The 21,353-nt window shown below is 50.5% G+C and overlaps 1 protein-coding gene across 1 annotated transcript in view; it reads left to right on the top strand.

Annotated features, from left to right (window-relative positions):
* Positions 1 to 12,099, top strand: part of MEIS3 (Meis homeobox 3) — an 18,984-nt gene extending 6,885 nt beyond the window's left edge. Inside the window, exons 3-13 of the mRNA XM_004381804.1 lie at positions 2,246 to 2,415; positions 2,816 to 2,975; positions 3,068 to 3,118; positions 4,660 to 4,710; positions 4,888 to 5,037; positions 8,253 to 8,364; positions 8,552 to 8,700; positions 10,819 to 10,895; positions 11,106 to 11,164; positions 11,272 to 11,355; positions 12,050 to 12,099. Coding sequence (XP_004381861.1) covers positions 2,246 to 2,415; positions 2,816 to 2,975; positions 3,068 to 3,118; positions 4,660 to 4,710; positions 4,888 to 5,037; positions 8,253 to 8,364; positions 8,552 to 8,700; positions 10,819 to 10,895; positions 11,106 to 11,164; positions 11,272 to 11,355; positions 12,050 to 12,099 — 1,113 coding nt within the window. The remainder of the gene's footprint in view (positions 1 to 2,245; positions 2,416 to 2,815; positions 2,976 to 3,067; positions 3,119 to 4,659; positions 4,711 to 4,887; positions 5,038 to 8,252; positions 8,365 to 8,551; positions 8,701 to 10,818; positions 10,896 to 11,105; positions 11,165 to 11,271; positions 11,356 to 12,049) is intronic.
* The last annotated feature ends 9,254 nt before the right edge of the window (positions 12,100 to 21,353 follow it).

Raw genomic sequence — 21,353 nt, 5'->3', positions numbered from 1 at the left:
CCCCCTCTCTCCTCCATCTCAGGTCTTTTACCCCTACACCCCGAGTCCTCTTCCTTCTCTGCCCTCCCCAACCCTTCTCCCTGGTCTACTTTTGTTCTGAGGCCACCTCAGGACTGGGGATGGCGACAGAGCTGGGAAGGGTGGGTCTTGCCAGGCTGAGCCAAAGGACTGTCGCTTTCTTGGTCCTGGGGATGGGATGGGGGAGGTAGAAGGTGACAGGAGGGGAGGCAAGTACCCACCTGGGGGGAGGCACAACATCCCAGGATGTGAGGACCCCACCTTAGTGGGTGTGCAGAGAACAGCAGGCAGCAGTTCGGGGCTGGGAGGGTGGCTTCAACTTTAGGGCTCAGGAGAAGTTCGGAGAAGAGGAAGTGACAGACAGAGAAGGAAAGAGACAGACACACACAGAGCCCTCAGGTGATGGGAGATGCTGAGCACTCGTGCACCTCTCCTTTGCAAACCCCTTCGCCTCTTTAAGCCTCAGTCTCTTCGTCTCCAGAGAAAGAGTTTTGGGTGATGTAAAGGTTCCTCTAGCTTCCCACAAGCGCAGGGACCAGGAGTCACCTCGGAACACTTGTGTTTCTCTTTGGAGCTGTTTGCATGAGTTTTGTCCTGGGTGATGTGTTTGGGCAGTTGTGCAGGGTTATTCTCTCCTTCAGCAAGGTGTTTATTGAATTTTGCCAGGTACTGTGTTAAATGTCTTGTTCACACATTCATTCATTCATGTGCTAAGTGTCTCATTCATTCATTCATGTGCTAAATGTCTAATCATTCATGTGCTAAGTGCCTCATTCATTCATTCATGTGCTAAATGCCTCATCCATTCATTCTTGTGCTAAATGTCTCATTCATTCATTCATTCATGTGCTAAATGTCTAATCATTCATGTGCTAAATGCCTCATCCATTCATTCATGTGCTAAATGTCTCATTCATTCATTCATGTGCTAAATGCCTTATTCATTCATTCATGTGCTAAATGCCTCATCCATTCACTCTTGTGCTAAATATCTCATTCACTCATTTGCTAAATGTCTAATCATTCATGTGCTAAATGCCTCATTCATTCATTCTTGTGCTAACTGTCTCATTCATTCATTCTTGTGCTAAGTGTCTCATTCAATAACTCATGTGCTAAATGTCTTATTTGTTCATTTGTTTCTGTGCCTGGCATTTGGCTGTGTGTGTGTGTCATGGGTGTCTCTGGTGATTGGGGGGGAGGTGGTACTCTTAAGTCTGCATGTTGTGTGGGGGACGGATGTGTAGGCATGTGTGTAGGGGGATGTTTGGGAGTGACTGACACAGGTGAGTGTGCACGTGGGTAGGTGTGTATGGCTGTGTGTGTGTGTGTGTGTGTGTGTGTGGTAAATTCACATGGTGTGTGGGGTGTGACTGAAGTCGTTTAGACACTCAGATGTGCACGTTTGACAAAATGAAACAAAATCGAAGGGAAAAGATTGTGTACGTGTGCCTGTGTGTACAAGTGTGTGTACAGAGCCGTGTACTGTTTCCATGGGAGGTGTCCTGGGGTGAGAAGCCACTTCTCTGTCTGTCTTTCTTTTCTCCTCTCTGTCTCTGTCTCCCCCTCTTTCTCTCCTGTGTCCTGTCTCTCTCTTTCTCTGACTCCCCATCTCTTTCTCTCCCGTATCTCTCTGTCTATCCCTCTGTCTCTCTTTGCCTCATTCTCCTGTATCTCCTCTGTCTCTGTCCCTCTCTAATCTTCCCTCTGTCTCACTGCAGCTCCCTCCCTATCTCCTATGTGTCTTTCTCTCTCTGCGTCTCTTCCCACATCTTTCTCCAGCTCTGTCTCCCCCTCTCCTCTCTCCGAGTCTCCATCCATGCCTCCCTCCTCTCCCCTCCCCTCCTCGCTCTGTGAGATCCCTGAGTTTACACGTCCACAGCCAGACAGTCCCTGATCCCCCACCCCGACAGTCAGAGCTGAGACCTCGGTCGGTCTCCCCCTCAGGCCCTCCTGGCCACACAGCCGGAATCTCTGACAGGACATATTTCACAGTCCAGGGGCAGAAGGGAAGGTTGTGGGATGAGACCTTCAGTCTCCACCCCCCCGCCCCCACCAGTTCCATGGGACATTGGGGGCATAAGGGGGTGGGGGCTCGGACACTTCATGGGCAAGAGAAGGATGGGTTCCCGGGGGAGGGCCCCCATCTCCAGGGCCCCAGGGTCAGGAGGTGCCTCAGTGGCTGCGGTGACCCCTCTCTGGGCTCTCTCCCTCTCCCCTCCCTCAGTACAATGAGCTGCCCCACTACCCTGGCATCGTGGATGGCCCCGCATCCCTGGCTGGCTTCTCCGAGGCGACGAGAGCCCCGGGACCCTACGGCTCCCACCGGCCTCCCCAGCCCCCACCCCCAGGCTTGGACAGCGATAGCCTGAAGAGCGAGAAGGACGAGATTTATGGGTGAGTGGAGACCAGGCTGAGGGTCCCACGCAGTCTCAGGCTGCGGTCCTCTGGCTTTTTCTGTCTCTCTCTGTGTCTGCCTTTATCTTCCCACCTGTGTTTCTTTGTCTCTCTGTCTCTTCAGGTCTCTGTGTCTCCATGTCTCTGTCTCTCCCTATCTCTGCCTCTCCATGTCTCTGTGTCTCTCCCTGTCTCTGTCTCTCTGTCTCTCTCTCTCTCCTTATCTCTGTCTCTGGGTCTCTGTCTGTCCATGTCCTTTTCTCTCCATGTCTCTGTATCTCTGTCTCTGTGTCTCTGTCTCTCCATGTCTCTGTCTCCATCTCTTCTCTGGGGCCTCTTGTTCCCTTTTCAGTTTTCCAGCCCTCCCCCTCACTAACTTTCTCTTTTCCTATCTCCCCAGACACCCGCTCTTCCCCCTACTGGCCCTGGTCTTTGAGAAGTGTGAACTGGCCACATTCTCGCCCCGTGATGGGGCTGGGGCTGGGCTGGGCACACCCCCCGGCGGGGACGTCTGCTCATCGGATTCCTTCAACGAGGACATTGCCGCCTTCGCCAAGCAGGTGGGCACCCCCGCCCTCCATGTGCCAGGAGAGCCAGGGAGGAGGGGCAGGAGCCTGGACATGCCCACCCTGGCCTCTCTCTTCCCTCCCAGGTCCGCTCTGAGAGGCCCCTCTTCTCCGCCAACCCAGAGCTGGACAATCTGGTGAGAGCTGGGCCCTTCCCAGTGCCCCCTCCTCCACGGGTCTCCTGTCCTGCCCTCTGTAGCCCTGGGGCTGGGTGGGGGAGGAGGCCATCTGGTCCACCTTCTCCAACTTACCAGTTGCCATCAAGTCAGCTCTGATTCCTGGCGACCTCATGTGTGTCAGAGTAGAACTGTGCTCCATAGGGTTTTCAATGGCTGTGATCTTTTGAAAGTAGATCACCAGGCCTTTCTTCTGAGGCTTCTCTGGGTGGACCCCAAACCACCAACTTTTCGGTTAGCAGCTGAGTGTGTTAACCATTCGCACCACCCAGGGGCTCCTTCTCAAACTCTAGGCAGTGATCATAATTGCCCATTTGCAATGTGGTATAGCCTAGAGTTGGAGAACGTGGATCCTATGGCCTGAGTTTGAATCCCAGCTCTGCTACTTAACTACCTCTGTGAATCAGGGCAAGTAGCCTACCTCCCTGTGCCTCAAATTTCCTCATCTGTAAAGTGTCCTGTTCCTGTCGAGTCGATTCCGACTCATAGTGACCCTATAGGACAGAATAGAACTGCCCCATAGGGTTTCCAGGGAGTGCCTGGTGGATTCAAACTGCCGATCTTTTGGTTAGCAGCCGAGCTCTTAACCACTATGCCACCAGGGTTTCCACCTGTAAAGTGTAGTTAATAGTAATTTCTTACCTTTGTAGGACTGTTTTGAGGGTTTAATGAGTTAATGCAAGTAGAGTGCTCAGAACAGCACCTGGCACAGAATAGGGGCAATAAGTGTTACCTGTTCTACCAGTCAATGGGCTCAAACCTATCAAAGATGATGGAGATGGCACAGGACCAGACTGTGTTCCGTTCTGTTAGACGTAAGGTCACCATAAGTTGGAGGTGACTGCATAGCAACTAACAACAACAATGTTCTATCAGTCAGAACAGAGTCCATGAAAAAATTAGCACAGGGTCACAGCTACAAAAGTGTTGTAAGAGCCGAGAAGCCAAAGGGAGGTGAGGCAGCCTGGACATCAGCACAGCAGGAAGCCTCTGCTACCCACGAGAGAGCAAGAGAGAGAGTGGGGAGAGGAGGGAGGGAGAAATACTCTGGTTTCTCCCTTCTTTGCCCTCCAAGCTCCCTCCAAGGTTTCCTATTGGCCAAGTCCACTGGCAAAGGACTCTGGGAAATGTAGTTTTCAGCAGAAGGGCGGGAAATGGAGCTGAGCGCAAAAGGCCTCAGAATGTATTTATTATTGTACCACATCTTAGCTCACTCCTCTTGTGATGGACCCTTCTTCTGTCCTTACTCCTCTTGCATCTCTTTCATTGTCTCTGCCTCTCAATCTAATACTCTCTCTTTTCTTAATTCTGGTCTCTGTCTCTGTTGTCTATTCCTCTCTCTGCTCCTGTTACTTTGTCTTTTTCTCTCTTTCTGTTTTGTTCTGTCTCTGTCACTGTCTTTGTCTTCTGCTTTTGTCATTCTGTCTCACACTCTGTTTTCCTGTTTCTCCATCTCTCCTCTCTCTCTGTCCACCTCTGTCTCTTTCTGCCACCATTTTTAGATGATACAGGCCATTCAGGTTCTCCGGTTCCACCTGCTGGAGTTGGAGAAGGTGAGTGCTTCACACTTCCCCCCACACCCTCACCTTGTCCCCCAGTCCCTCTCTCTCTCGCCCCTCCTTCGGGCTCTCTCCCCCCCTGAAGTTAGAGCAGAATACCATCCTCATCCCTGTACACCCCAACCCTGTCCCCCGGGTGGCCCCCCAAGTGCCCCGTGCCCCCCCCACCAGGTGCACGACCTGTGCGACAACTTCTGTCACCGCTACATCACCTGCCTCAAGGGAAAGATGCCCATCGACCTGGTCATTGAAGATCGGGATGTTGGCTGCAGGGAGGACCTGGAGGACTACCCAGCTTCCTGCCCCAGCCTGCCAGACCAGGTGGGTCCAGATGGGATACAAGGTGTTCCCCTTCAATCACAGCCATGCTCAGACACAGCTAGGTATAGCACTAAGGCACACACATGCACCAAAGGACATGGCCTCAGACACGGTCACCATCAGATACAACCTGACCACAGGACACGCATACGCACACATCATTCACACCCCAACTATGCAACAGCTACACAGACATGGATATAGCTGGGGTACAGTGTGCATGTGCACACACACACACACCCAATAGCTACAGACACCACATCACCCATAGACTCAACGACAGCCATACAGTCCCAGATATAGCCACACAGGTGCACATACAGCTACATACAGCCGGACTATAAAATATACCACATACTTAAACACACACATTCTGGCCATGTAACAGCAGCATAGATCGCACAGCCAGATTCAGACACAGTTGTTATATGTCCATCAGTTTCCTATGGCTGCCGTAACAAAGTGCCACAAACTTAATGCCTTAAAACAGCAGAAATTTATTGCCTCAGAGTTCTGGGGACCAGAAGTCCAAAATTAAGGTGGTGGCAGGGCTGTGGTCTCTCTGAAGGCTCTAGCTTGCCTCTTCCCAGCTTCAGGTGGTTCCTGGCAATCCTTGGCGTTCCTTGGCTTGTAGATTTATCACTTCAGTCTCTGCCTCCATGTTTACATGGCCATCTTCCTCCTGTTTCTGTGCCTCTTCTCCTCCTTTTGTAACGACACCACGCAGATAGGGTTAGGACCCAGCCTATTCCAGTATAATCTCATGTTAACTGATAACATCTTTCAACACCCGATTTCCAAACAAGGTGACGTTTGCAGGCGCCAGGGGTTAGGATCTCAGCATATCTTTTAGGGGGGCACAATTCAATCCATAACATACAGTATGTGTGTATATGCAGGACACAAACACACACCCCAGGTACACAACAGCCACACAGTTGAAGATAGAGCCAAACAGCCCCAGATACTGCCACACATACTCAGGTACAGCCATACTTAGACCAAGACTGGTTACAATGCACACATGCACACACACACACACACACACACACACACACACACACACACACCCCTGACTACATAGCAGTCTCGAAAACCTAGATACAGCCACACAGATTCAGCCATAAGATGCAATATTAGCCATGCTCAGACACAGCCAGATAAAAGCGACGTACTCTTATATCCCAACCACAGAACAGCCACACAATTTCAAATACAGCCACAAAGACTTGGTTACACCCACAGGGTTCCAAATACAGCCCGACAGAGACAAGAACAGCTACACAGACTCAGGTACAGTTATGTTCTAATACAGATGGATGATACTATGCAACACACATATACACACACACATCTCAGTCACACAACAGTCATAAAGATACAGCCATTCTCAGACACAGCTGCATGAGTGTATGCTCACGCACACACACACACATGCACGCACGCACATGCATACACTACAAATAGATAACATCCACACAAATGAAGACAGAGGCACATAGTCCCAGATGCCCCCAAAAAAAACCCCATTGCCGTCAAGTTGATTCCGACTTATAGCGACCCTATAGGACAGAGTAGAACTGCTCCATAAGGTTTCCAGTTAGCAGCTGGTGGATTCAAACCTTTTGATTAGCAGCCATAGCACGCGATAGCTCTTAACCACTGTGTCACCAGGGCCCCAAAATATACAGCCGGGAAGACAAAAATACCACCACACAGCCACAGCTACAGCTGCATGAACTTAGTTACAGCCCCACAGGTTGGAAACAGCCCTGCAGAGGTAGATACAGCTGCTCTGACTCAGATCTAGCCACAAAGAGTCGGTTACAACCACATTAACATATAGTCAGACCACAGTCATTACCAGGACCAGACTGGGTTGTTGAAAGAAGAGGGATGCTTGTCAAGAGCTGAGACCTTCCCACAGTCAACCTACAGTGATCACGGGGACAAATATCACAACCTCACCCTTACCCCATTCTGCCGGTGTCTCCCAGTGACTGAACCAAACCTGAAAGCCAAACAAGGCAGTCTTAACACAGCCATATGGGTGGGTCATAGGTCCCTGAGTGATGCAAATGTTTTGCGCTCCACTGCTAACCTAAGGGTTGGTGGTTCAAACCCACCCAGTGGTACCACGGAAGAAAGGCCTGGTGATCTGCTTCCATAAAGATCACAGCCAAGAAAACCCCATGGAGCAATTCTACTCTGTAATGCAGGGTGTTGCCATGAGTCAGAATCAACTAATCCGCAACAGGTTTGTTTTTTTTATGGGTTAGTCAACCTCCTGGGACACAGAGCAGGGGCAGAGCGTGAACCCAACACACGGTCAGGCTCCCAAAGTTTGTGCTGAAGTTTGGATAAAGAAAAAACAGCCCCAGCTTCTTATCTGCACTTTGGGGATTCCACAGCTTCTGAAATTGGAATGATTTTTTTTTTTCATAAGTTTAGTGCAAACTCATTTGGCAGCAAAACCTGACCTGAACTAATGTGAGGCTATTAATAGCCTTTATTTATTCCACTTAGTTAAATATTCATTTATTTGGCTGCAGAAATGTTAATGAGTTTGATGACGAGGTTATAGCCTCAGACCCTGCTGGGGAGTGTTATGATATACAAAGTGTATGCACTGATTAACTGTCTAAAAATGTGGAAAATGCTGAAACATGTCCAGCCCCCAGGATTTCAGATAAGGTGTCATGGAGCTGTATAGGGTCATCTTTATTGAATGATACTATGTGCCTTTATGTAAATTGGAGTCCCTGGGTGGTGCAAACAGTTATGCGCTCCTCTACTAACCAAAAGGCTAGCAGTTTGAATCCACCCAGCGGTGCCTCAGAAGAAAGGCATGGTGATCTACTTCCCAAAGATTAGCTGTTGAAAACCCTATGGAGCACAGTTCTATCCTGTCACACATGGGGTCTCCATGAGTCAGAACTGACTTGACCGCAACTGGTTTGGTTTTGGTTTTACGTAAATTAACTCATTTAATCCTTACCACACTCTCTAAGAAGGGGATTGTTGTTACCCTCCATTTTCCAGTTGAGGAAACTGAGGCACAGAGAAGTGACGTGACTTAGCCAAGGTCACAGAGCCAGGAAGCGGCAAGGATGGGCTTCACACCCAGGAGTCCCAGCTCCAGAGCCCATGGTCTTAACCACTATGCTATGTTATGCCCCAAGGCTTGGTGCTGACTTCCAACTCTTGTTTTCTAGAATAATACATGGATTCCAGACCATGAGGACAGTGGGTCTGTACATTTGGGTACCCCGGGTCCATCCAGTGGGGGCCTGGCCTCACAGAGTGCGGACAACTCCAGCGACCAAGGTGAGCAGCTTGAGAGACAGAGGAGAAACTTGAGAGTCAGTCTGAGGATTGAAGTTAGACTGGAAGTAGGACTTCCAGAGGGTCAAGGAAGGCTGGGATGTGGAGTGGTGTCTTAGTTAAGGGTTCTGGGCCCCTAGGGTCCACTGCTCCTCACTATCCACAAACACAACATGCCTGTCCCCCTCAGGAGATGGGCTGGATACAAGCGTGGCCTCTCCCAGCTCTGGGGGAGAGGACGAGGAGTTGGACCAGGAGCGGCGGCGGAACAAGAAGAGGGGTATCTTTCCCAAGGTGGCCACCAACATCATGAGAGCCTGGTTGTTCCAGCATCTCTCGGTGAGAGCCCTGGGATGTAGGGTGAGCATAGAGAGATAGAGAAGGATGGCCACACAGAGACTGAGGCCTGAGAGACAGAGATGGGAGACTGAGGTGGGAGGTGGTAATTCAGGGAGGATCTTGAGGAAATGAGGACTGATAAGATCAACCAGCAGTGAGTGCTTCCTGTATGCCAGGGGCTCTTAGAGTGTTTTTATTATTTTATTTTTATTTTTGGTGAAGATATAAACAGCAAAACATAATACACCAGCTCAACAATTTCTACACGAATAATTCACTGACATTGGTTACATTCTTCAAGTTGTGCCACCTTTCTCAATATCCTTTTCCAAATTGTTTCACCATCATTGACACAAACTCACTGCCCCCTAAGCTTCTCATCTAACCTTTCGAGTTGCTGATGTCAATTTGATCTCACATAGGTAATTCTTTAGAAAAGCACAATGCTCGAAGGAGACGAAATTTATTAATTAAAATAAACTTTTTTTTTTTTTTTTGGTACAAAGAAGACTTCAGGGGATGGTTTTGGTTTAAGGTTTAAAGTTTAAAGATTATTTTGGGGCAATAGTTTCAGGGACACAGCCAGCCTCAATGACTCCAGAAAGTCTGGATTCCAAGAGAATTTGAAATTCTATTTTAGATTTTCCCCCCTCTGATCAGGATTCTTCTATAGAATCTTTGATCACAATGTTCAGTAATGGTAGCTGGCAGCATCTGTTTCTTCTGGTCTCATGGCAAAGGAGGCAGTTGTTCATGGAGGCAATTAGGCATGTATTCCAGTTCCTCCTCCAATTCCTGACCTTCCTTCTTCCTCTGCTGCTCCAAGTGAATAGAGACCAGTTGTTGTACCATCTGAGGTCACTCATAGCTGCTTAGGGTGTTTAATGCATTCAGTTCTCTCTATAATCTCCCCACCCATGCATCCATCTATTCATCCATCCATCAGTCATCCACCCATCCACCACCCATCCAAGCATACCCTGTGAGGGAGGGGCTATGAGTATCTCCTTTTTGCTTTGAGGAGACCGAGGCACAGAGAGGTTAGGGGGTTTGCCCAAGGTCACACAGCCAGAAGTGGGTTCAAACACAGCAGTGTGGCCTTAACCATTGCACCACACTCCCTCCGAGAGACTGAAAAATACAGACAGAGAGAGCGACAGGGAGAGGCTGCAACACAGAGATACAGAGAGGTCTGGGGAGACTGAATCAGAGCAGGACAGACAAGGAGAGACGGAGTCACCGAGGGGCAGAGACTGAGAGAAAAACAGAAGTTCAGAGGCAGGGAGGGAACCACAGAGAAAGACAGAAACACGGAGAGATACAGGGAGAGGGTGGAACACAGAGACACAGAGAGATAGAGACACAGAGAGACAGAGACACACACACACAGAGACAGACACAGAGATTCAGGGAGAGGATGAAACAGACACAGAGAGAGCGAGACAGATACAGGGAGAGGCTGAAACACAGAGACAAGAGACAGCAAAACAGAGAGAGACACACAGAGAGACAGAGGGAGGGAGAAAGAAACAGACGCAGGGAGAAATGAAGTCGTAGAGCCACAGAGAAAGAAAGAAACAGGGCAGGGAGGGGCTGAAACCAAGAGAAAGAGACACAGACGGAGACAGAGAGACAGAAAGAGGGAGACAGAGACACCTAGAGAAAGAGGGGGGAGAGAAAGGGGCAAGGAGGGAAGGAGGAAGAAGCAGACACAGGGAGAGATTAAGTGAGAGAGAGGAACAGGAACGGGGAGAGGGGCGCACACAGAGACCTTGATGGAGAGAGCCAGAGAGGGCTGGGCCCGGAAGAGGGCCGGCCGGGGCTCCGCTTCCCTTCCCTGCGCTGCGCCTCGGGTGGAACCCGCCCCCCAGCGAGCTCCCTAACGAGGGCCTGCAATTAGCCTCTAATTGCTGGAAGAGGCGGGGCGCCACGGGTGTAATTGCCGGAGCTGTCTAGCAGTGCTTGGCCTCCGCTGGGCCCCTGGGAGCACAGAGGAGCTCCACTGCGCTGGCTCCCCGGTCCTGCCACAGCACAGAGCTGCAGTCCCCAGGGGCCTGGCAGGCCTTGGGGACCAGACGGCGGGCGGGCAGACAGGATGACTCTTGCTGGTGGCCGCAGCACCCCTACCCCTCGGAGGAGCAGAAGAAACAGTTGGCACAAGACACAGGGCTCACTATCCTGCAGGTCAACAACTGGTGAGTGACCAGAAAGGAGACCTGGGAGGGTGGAGCCGCCCGCCATGGGAGGCCGGGCGCTGTCCGTGGTGCTGAAGGTGGCCCCGCAGCCTCTTGGAGCCTCCCCTTCCCCCATCCTCTCTTCCCAGCTCTCTCTGTCTCTACGTGTGCTCTTCTCTGCTCCTGTCCCACTCTCTTTACACCCCCTCCATCTCCATGTTGCCCACCCAGGTTCATTAACGCCCGGAGACGGATTGTACAGCCAATGATTGATCAATCCAACCGCACAGGTAAAGGGAGAAGGTGGGGAGGGAAGGCCCGGAGCTCCCCGGGGAGTGTCAAAGCCAGGACCCAGGCATCCTGGGGCTCAGTCTGCACCCCTCATTCCCCTCCACAGGGCAGGGTGCAGCCTTCAGCCCAGAAGGCCAGCCTGTGGGGGGCTACACAGAGACTCAGCCACATATGACCAGCAGGCTGTCAGGTAAGGCCCTGCCGCCTAGGATAAGCCACACCCCTGGCATGCCAGGCCCCTCCTCTAAATCAGGCTGTTCCACCCTCTGAGATTAAGTTCATGAATAATGCAGTATATTCATTTGCATAACAGTGGAGTGGAAGATGCAAATACAGATTCCCTGGTCTCCACCTTTTCCTTGCATAGTTCACATCTTCAGGCTCCAACCACCACATTCAAAGGCTCCTCCCTTCCTTAAAGGATCACTATGAGGCACTGGTGGTTCAGTGGTAGAATTCTCACCTTTTTGGGAGCCCCAGGTTTGATTCCTGGTCAATGCACCTCATGCACAGGTACCACCCATCTGTCAGTGGAGGCTTGTGTGTTGCTGTGATGCTGAACAGGTTTCAGTGGAGCTTCCAGACTTAAATGGACTAAGCCAGTGAAAACCCTATGGATCACAACAGTCTGAACCACAACCGATCATGGGGATGGCAGACAGGATGGCAGACAGGCAACCTTTTATTCCGTTGTGCTGGGATCACCATGAGTTGGGCCAACTTAACAGCGGCTGACAACAACAACCCCCTTGAAAGATGCCTCAGTGTGTCATGATAGAAGGTCACCTGGTGAAAGAAGGGGCAGGAGGGACTTAGAAGCATATGGGGGTGTCTGGTGAAGACCCACTACTCCTTTTATGGATGAACATAATTTTGTTTTCCAGGATCGATGGGAATAAGTTTGAACTTAGAAGGAGAGTGGCATTATCTATAGAGGCTGGATTCAGGAAATGTGTGAGTGTCCAAGGTCTGGGGGAAAAGGGTTGAGGGTTATGGCAACTTTCAAACCTTCCAAAGGTCTCCACATTCTGGTAGTGGGCCCATCTTGGGGAAGACAGGACAGGATCCACCAAGCCTTGGTGGGAAGATCATCCATCCGTCCATCCATCCATCCACCCACTCATCCACCCACTCACCCACCCAACCATCCATCCATCCATCCACTCACTCAGATATTTATCCATCTGTCATCCACTCACCCATGCTCCTACCTCTACACTAATCCATCCACCCACTACACATCCATTTATCCATCCACCTACCCACTCATACATCCACCCATTTATCTGTGCATTCACCCACCTACCTACCCACCCAAACCACCATCCATCCATTCTCAAAGCATGCATTAACCCTGGCTCCATTCCAGGGCCTGACATGCATCAGGGAGGGTCCTACTCTTGAGAAGCTTCTAGTCTTGTGGAGAAAGAGCCATCAGAAACCAGTGCAACAGCTGAAACAATAAAATGTAGCTTACCCCGAGTAGCGAGTCACCAGCTTGCTGTGGGCCATCAGGGAAGACTTCCTGAAGGAAGTGACCTCTAAGTAGGGGCATTGAAGGATGAATAGGAGCCTGTCAGACAGAAGTGGGGGACCAGGTAGTGGGGTGTATTCTTCTCTTCTAGGTTTTGAGACTTTCCTCTGGCCTGGTATTGTGGCTGTACTTTCTAGAGCATCTGCCCATTTGGTTGTCACAACAACCCGAGAGAGAGAGACTATTATTATTTTCATTTTGCAGACGAGAAAACTGAGGCTCAGAAAGAAGAGGTCACTTGCGCAGGTTCACACAGCTCAGAAATTCAGAGGGAACAGCACGTGCAAAGGCCCAGGGCTGAGAGGCAGCCTGGAGTTTCTAAAGCACAGATCTTGACGCCCCCTCAGTGAAAACTTGTGGCTACCTAGTGCCCTCTGGACAAAGTCCAAACTCCTTAGTTTAGCATCTCTATTCATTCAACACACATTCTCTGAGCCCTTCAGTGCCTTGCCCTGTGCTGGGCAGTGCTGTGGACCCAGCAGTGACCAAGACAACCCAGGTCTGCCCTCATGGGGCTCATAGTGCAGTGGAGAAGACAGACCCATCTCCAGACAGTGATGACCCAGAATGGGCAGGGCTGGGGTTGGGGGACCCCAGAGGGGGTGTCTAACTCAGCAGAGTCAGGGAGGCCTTCCTGGAGGAGGGGGCATCTGACCTAGACTGGAAGAGAGGACTTTGTAGCTGAGACCAGGAGAGTGGGCAGATAGAGGTAGAAGAAGAATTTCCAGTAGAGGGAACAGCATATGCAAATGCCCAGAGTACTTAGAAATCGCATGTCTATGAGACATACCCTGACCACACACATATAAGGGAGGGAGGACTTGGGTAGGGCTGAGGCAGGCTGGGTGGGGTGGGTGAGTGAAAGGCCAGGGCGACAGGGGAGTGGAAATGGGCAGAGCTTAGTGATGGAGGAGGGTGCTGGACGTTTGGCTTGGGAAGAAGAGGGGTTCGTCCAGGCGTGGTGGCAAATGAGGGACTCTCCACAGTGACCAATAGCTGTGACTGGCGTGGCCTGGTCTGAGTGCCAGTTAACCACTGGGGACAGGAGCTACAAGGCAGTGGGAGCTTCCCAGCCTACTCTCTCGGCTCCCCAGTGGCTGTCTTTCCTCACCCCCATTTCTCTCTTCCCTTTCCTGTCTCTCCCTCCCCCTCTCTCTTTGTCCTTGTCTTTCTCTCTCTGTCTGCATGCCTCAGTTTTTCTTTCTACATCTTCATTTCTGATATTCTCCCTCTCTTTAAATTTTATTGTGGTAAAGTATATATAAGGAGCCCTGGTGGCACAATGGTTAAACACTCGGCTGCTAACCAAAAGGCTGGTGGTTCAAACCCACCAGCGGCTCTGCTGGAGAAAAGACCTGATGATCTGTTCCCATAAAAATTACAGCCTAGAAAACGCTTTGGGGCAGTTCTACTCTGTCATATAGGGTCGCTCTGAGCCAGAATCAACTCAACGGCACCCAACAACAACAACAAAGTATATGTAACATAAAATTGGCCATTTTAGGGCACTGAGGTTATGTTAACAGTGGTGGAATCATTTGGAAAAGGAGGGTGAGAATGGTTGTACAACTTGAAGAATGTAATCAATGTCACTGAATTGTACATATAGAAATTGCTGAGATGGCGTATGCATTGTTATGTATATTTTCACCACGATAAAAAATTTTTAATTTGCCATTTTAACCATACAACTCAGTGGCATTAATTATATTCACCATATTGTATGACCACAAGCACCATCTACTTCCAAAACTTTTTCATCCCCCTGAACAGAAACCCTGTACCCACTAAGCAGTACCTCCCCACTCTCCCTCCTCCCAGCCCCTGGTGATCTCCAATCTCATTCTCTCAGAATCTCTCTTCTGTCTCTTTCTTTCACTCGCCTTGTCTTTCTCTGTCTCTTTCTTCATCTGTCTGTCTTGCTCCCTCGCCCATTTCTATTCTGATTCTGTCTCCCTCTTCCTCTGTTACTCTACGTCTCTCTGACTCTCTCGTATTCTCTCTGTTCCTTCCTCTCCTTCTCTCTCTTTCTCTCCCTCTCTGGTTGCCTCTCTCTCCCTCTGTGCCTCTCTCTGTCTCTCTGTCTCTCTCCCTCTGTGGCTGTCTGTCTCTCCCTATCTGTCTCTCAGTCTCTCAGTTTGTCCCATCCCCTTTGTCTCTCTCTCTTCCTCTGTGGCTCTCTGACAATCCCACTCCTTTCTCTCTCCCTGTCTTTCCCCTCAGTTGCTCTGCCCGCATCGCTCTCACTTTGGGGCTGTTGGGGACTTCTCAGAGGGGCTGCTTTGGGGTGGACCCCCTCCCCACCTTCTGATTCGGCCTCTCCTCCCCTCTCCACAGACCCCAGCCTCTGGACTGTGACTCCCAGGCTCACACTTGATCCCAGTTCCCACCTGGTTCTCTGGCTTCAGGACCCCACCTCCCAAGGCCCCCCCACGCAACGCCTACCTCCCTGGGGCCCCACTGGGACATGGGGGCCTGAATGCTCCTCTGAGGGTCTCTCAAGGACAAAGTTAGGGCCTCCAGGCTGTGAGCCCTGCTTCTGCCCTCACCTCTGCCGGCTGGAGCTGAGATCCTGGGCCTGGGTCTTCAGAAGATGGTGGCTGGAAGCCCCACCTCCAGGACAGAGAAGGGGTTGGGGTGGGGCTGGGCTGTCAAGGAAGGAGGGCCAGGATCCGACATTTTGGGGAAGGTTCCCTTCACCCTCCCAACCATTCCCCTTCTCTCTCCTTACCTCCCTTCACTGACGTCTTCTACTTTTTTTTTCTAACAATAAAGTCTTAAAAACAAAAAGCCACCAGTCTGAGTCCTTGTGTTTCTTCCCAGATTTCAAATTCTCATCAGTCAACTGGAAGTTGATGAATCGCTAATGATAATCATACTGGAGAGTTCTTACCCCGCTCGCCCCTTGGGCACTCTTGTTTTATCAGTTAGCTACTGCTGTGTAACAAGCCGCCCCAATTTTCAGTGGCTTAAAACCACAGTGGTGTCTTTAGCTCCTTGTTCTGTGGGTTGGTATTTTGTTCCAAATCAGGGTATCAGCCATGCTAATTCCTTATGGGGGCTCTGAGGGAGACTCTGTTCCATGCCTCTCTCCTAGTTTCTGGTGGCTCCCAGCAACCCTTGGCATTCCTTGGCTTGTAGCTGCATCTGCCTCCATCATCACATAGCCATCTTCATCTGCATCTGTGTCTATTCTCTTTTATAAGGACACCACTCAGATTGGATTAGGATCCACTCCTGCTCCATAGAATTCTTGCCTTCCATGCAGGAGACCCAAGTTCAATTCCCAGCCAGCACACCTCATGCACAGCCACCGTTCGCCTGTCAGTGGAGGCTTGTGTGTTGCTATGATGCTGAACAGGTTTCAGCAGAGCTTCCAGACACAGACAGACTAGGAAGAAAGGCCTGGAAATCTACTTTCAAAAAATCAACCACTGAAAACACTATGGACCTCATGTTAACTGGTAACATCTTCAAAGACCCTGTTTCCAAACAAGTCACGTCCACAGGTACAGGAGTTAGGACTTGAACATATCTTTTGGGGGGATGCAATTCAACCCATAACAGCCTGTGATGACAGAGGTGAGGGGGCAGTGTCATGGATTGAATTGTGTCTCCCAAAAATGTGTGTCAACTTGGCTAGGCCATGATTCCCAGCATTATGTGATCATCTACCATTTTGTCATCTGATGTGATTTTCCTATGCATTGTAAATCCTCCCTCTATGACTTTAATGAGGCAGGATTAGTGGCAGTTACGTTAATGAAGTAGGACTCAATCTACAAGATTAGGTTGTGTCTTAAGTCAATCTCTTTTGAGATATAAAAGAGAGAAGCGAGCAGAGAGACAGGGGGACCTCATACCAACAAGAAACAAGAGCCAGAATAGTGCATCCTTTGGACCTGGGGTCCCTGTGTTGAGAAGTTTCTTAACCAGGGGAAGATTGATGACAAGGACCTTCCCCCAGAGCCGACAGAGAGAGAAAGCCTTCCCCTGGAGCTGACATCCTGAATTTGGACTTCTAGCCTAGCAGACTGTGAGAGAATAAACTTCTGTTCGTTGAAGGCATCCACTTGCGGTATTTCTGCTGTAGCAGCACTAGATGACTAATACCGGCACATTCTCACCCTCGAGGAGACCCAATTTCTAAAACTCTGTGAGATTTTTGTCCACACACAATTCGTCCAGTCAGTATTTCCACCACCTCCAAGGTGCCAGGTCCTCCCGGGTGAGCTACTCAGACTCACAGAAGCCACAGCCCCACACAAGGCAGACACTGGTCAAACATCCCTCATCTGAACCCCAGATGCTGCAGACTCCAGGGTCTGATGACTCTTGCTAGTCTTCTCCCAAGACACAATGAAGCTCAATGCGGGGTCTGAGTTGCTTCGATTTGGACACTTGTTGGTGGAAATGACCAGCTCGGTCCCCCTTCAGGGTCTTGGCTGTTCCCTTTGCCCAGGACACCTTTCCCAGCTCAGAGGTCACCTCTTGAGAGAAGCAGCTACACCAAAGCACCCCACCTCCAGTCACTCTCTCCTTGCCCCATTTCTTGTCCTCCTAACTGCCCCCTACACCGCAGAATTCTGTCTGTCACTCCTTTGCCTGTTTCATTATTGGTTTGAACCTCAGCCCTGAACCCTGGTGGTGCAGTGGTTAGGTGCTCGGCTGCTAACCGAATGGTCGGCGGTTCAAACCCACCAGCCGCACTGTGGGAGAAGGATGTGGCAATCTGCTTCTGTAAAGATTTCCAGCCTTGGAAACCCTACGAGGCGGTTCTACTCCATCCTACAGGGTCGTTACGAATTGGAATCGACTTGACGGCAATGGGTTTCTGGTGTCGTCCTCCATCACTGCAGTGACCTGGAGCCTGCGACCGTCACCAAGCAGGGCAGTGGTGGTTCAGTGGTAGACTTTTTGCCCTCCGTGCTGGAGACCCGGTTAGACTCCTGGCCAACGCACCTCATGCGCAGCCACCACCTGTCAGTGGAGACTTGCGTGTCGCTATGATGCTGAACAGGTTTCAGCGGAGCTTCCAGATTAAGATGGACTAGGAAGAAAGGCCTGGTGATCTACTTCTGAAAATCAGCCGACAAAAACCCTGTGCAGCACAACGGTCTGATCCACAGTGGATTACGGGCATGACGCAGGACCGGGGAGCATTTCGTTCCTTTGTGCATGGTGTCACCATGAGCTGGGGACTGACTCCACACAGATAACAAGACTGGGTGTCGTCATCTATCCGTTCATTTATTCTTGCAACCAGTATTTCTGGAGCTCTTCCTCTCTGCCAATTCTTGGGCTGAAGAGAGCAGTGAACATGTCACAGCCCTCTGGGGGCTAATGCTGTGGTGGGGGAGACGATGATGAACCAAATAAGTAAGTACAGTACATCATTTAGTCTTCTTGGTGTTGCTAGGTGCTGTCGAGTCAGTTCTGACTCACAGCGACCCTGTGTACAACAGAAGGAAACACTGCCTGGTCCTGTGCCATCCTCGCCATCACTGCTATGTTTGAGCCCATTGTTGCAGCCACTGTGTCAATCCATCTTGTTGAGGGTCTTCCTCTTTTAGTCTTAGTGTTAGAAGATGACAAATGTCATTAAAAAAATAGAGCAAGGGTACGGGATGGGAGTGGGGGCTGTTACTTTCACGTTTTCATTTAACCCTTTAGTGTTCTGGGCACTCTACTACGGACTTTATACTGACCAACAGTCCCAGGATATGGGTACAATCTTTGCTCCCATATTCCAGATGGGGAAACTGAGGCCCAGAGAGGTGAAATCCCTCCCTAGGGCTCACACAGCTGGAGACCGTGGAGCTGGATTCGAACCCAGCAGCTTGGCTCTGGAGCCTGTGTGCTAACCACTCTGCTTGGAGCCTGTTGGTTTTGATATAATTCTAAGACTATGATTTCCGAAGGTCAAAATAACAATGAACTATTTTCTGGGTTAGATACTGTTTTGGTGTTTGTTTCTCCCCTAAACTCCTCAGGGGAGTCCCTGGGTGACGCAAACGGTTATCATGCTCAGCCACTATTTGAAAGGTTGGCGGTTTGAGTCCACCCAGAGGCATCTTGGAAGAAAGGCCTGGTGATCTGCTTCTGAAAAATCAACCACTGAAAACCTTATGGAACACAGTTGTACTCTGACACACATGGGAGCGCCATGAGCCAGAATCGACTTGAGGGCAACGGGTTAAACTCCTTAGGACTTACGTCGGATGGATGACAGCAGGAAGGGCTTCCAGAGAGCCCACCCCCTCCACTTTGAAGGCAGGTGGGGGAAGGGTCATGGCGGAGGGGGCAGCTCTGAGGGCTACTTCAGGGGAAGACAATTGCATTAATCACGCAGCCCCTGCATTGGACGGGAAGGGTCTCAGCTGCTGGTGGAGGAGGGGAACACAGGACACGGGAGAGGTGGGGGAGGGGCCACTCCCCTCCACCCTTCCCTACCTTCTCCCTGAGACTGGAAATTCCTCTCACTTAATCCTCTCTAATTAAACCAATTGGATTCATCACCCAGGAGGAGGGAAATTGGGCAGGAGGTTAATTGTAACTAAAAATACCTCCCCCACTTCCTGGGGTAAATAACCTGCAGCTGGACCCTGAACTCTGGGCAGCGTGGAGGGTGTGTATCTTGGAGTGGGAGGGGCCCCCGGGGAGTGGCCAGCAGGAGCAGGGGTCTGGGAGTGATGTGCAGGGGGCTGGGTGGCTCTGGGGTGCAGTGTGTCTGTCTGGGACAGCTGTGTGTCTACTGTTGTTACGGATCTTGAATGTGTGGGTTCGTGTCGTGTGTGTGTGTGTGTGTGTGTGTGTGTGTGTGTGTGTGTGTGTGTGTGTAAGGGGTATCTGTAATTGGCATCACCACGAGTGTGTCTGTGGTTGGCCTGAGAGGGCAACCCGTTACTGAATGTGGCCGCATGTGCCTGTATGTGTGGGTGTCACTGGGGAATGGTTGTGTCCATGCCTGTGACACTGTGCTGTGGCATGGGTTCTGTGGCTGTGTCTGTCACTACCAGACTTTGGGTGTTGCTGTGTGCATCTGGCTGGGACAGTGTGACAAAGGGTGTCTGTCATTCAGGGCCACTTTCTATGTGCCCATGGCAGTGTGTGTGTGACGTTGTGTCTCTGTGTAGGAGGTGTGTCTGTGGGAGGGTGTCTGTGAGACTGGGTGTGTCTGTGTCTGGTTGTGACGGTGGGCAAAGGGTGATACCACTGGGGGCCAACTTGTATGGCCCATAGCTGTGTCTGTGTATGTGATGTTGTGTCTTTGCCTAGGTGTGTGTCTTTGTGTGTGTTTCTGTGTGGGGGTGAATGTGGTTGGGGTCGTGTGACAAAGTGAGTCTTTATAATTGAGGGCCACCTTGTATGGTCCATAGCTCTGTGTGTGTGTGTGATGTTGTGTCTTTAGTGTAGGTGTGACTGTGAGTTATGTGTGTCTGGTTGGGATTCTGTGGCAAAATGAGGTTTATAATTGGGGGCTGCCTTGTAGGTGTCCATGGCAGTGTCTGTGTGTGTGGCTCTGTGTCCTTTTGTGCATTGTGTGTCCACAAATGTACGACTCTGGGTCATCAGCTCAGGTGCCTCAGAATTCCAGGCACCTATCCCTAAGACCAATCCAAGCCCCACGATGCTGCACCAAGACCCTGTTTGGAGTGGACACTCTGGCGGTCAGGGTGGGTGGAGGAAGGATGGCAGAGCTGAGACTGGAAGGATGAGGTGTGTGGTAGGCTGAAGAAGAGAAGCAGGTGGGGCAGGAGAGTGGCTTTACTAGAGTTGGTGTCACCCAGTGCAGTAACTCATGGTGCCATCTCCCTCCAATGGATCTCTTCCAGTACCAGACCATACAGAATCCTTAGTAATGTTTTTTGTACTAATATTACTCATTGTGGTGTTTAAGGTTGTGTGTCAACTTGGCTGGGCCATGATTCTCAGTGGTTTGGCAGTTACGTAATGATGTATTTTGGCAGTTAGGTAATGATGTAATTTGGCAGTTATGTTATCATGTAGTCATCTTCCATGATGTGATCTGATGTGTTCAGCCAATCAGTTGTAAGGGGAGTTTCCTTGAGGGTGTGGCTTGCATCCAGTATATATACGGATGTTCTGGCAAAGCTTGCTTGCTTGCTCTGGATCCTGCGTCTGGCTCATCATCATCTGACCTCTGGTTCTTCAGACTTGAGCCAGTGGCCTGCCATATTGCCTACTGATCTTGGGATTTGTCAGCCTCTGTAGCCCGTGAGCCAGCAGCCTGCCATCTGACCTGCTGATCTTGGGTTCATCATCCCCTGCAGCTACATGAGTCAGGAGAAGCCTCTAGCCTGATGCCTGACCCGAGGACTTGGGACTTGCCAGCCTCTACAACTGCATGAGCCATTTCCTTGAGATAAATCTTTCTCTCTCTCTACACACACACACACACACACACACACACACACACACAGATACACTTCACTAGCTTTGCTCCTCTAGAGAACCCTGCCTATTGTTGTTGTTAGGTGCTGTTGAGTTGGTTCTGACTCATAGTGACCCTATGAACAAACAAAACATCACCCAGTCCTGTGCCATCTTCATAACCTCTGTTATGCTAGAGCCCACTGTTGCAGCCACAGTGTGAATCCATCTCATTGAGGGTTCTTCCTCTTTTTTGCTGA

This window comes from Trichechus manatus, unplaced genomic scaffold, assembly GCF_000243295.1.
Source record: "Trichechus manatus latirostris isolate Lorelei unplaced genomic scaffold, TriManLat1.0 scaffold00087, whole genome shotgun sequence".
Classification (NCBI taxonomy): domain Eukaryota; kingdom Metazoa; phylum Chordata; class Mammalia; order Sirenia; family Trichechidae; genus Trichechus; species Trichechus manatus.
Note: the sequence above shows the minus strand (reverse complement) of the source record. Positions and strands in the feature narration are given on the sequence as shown.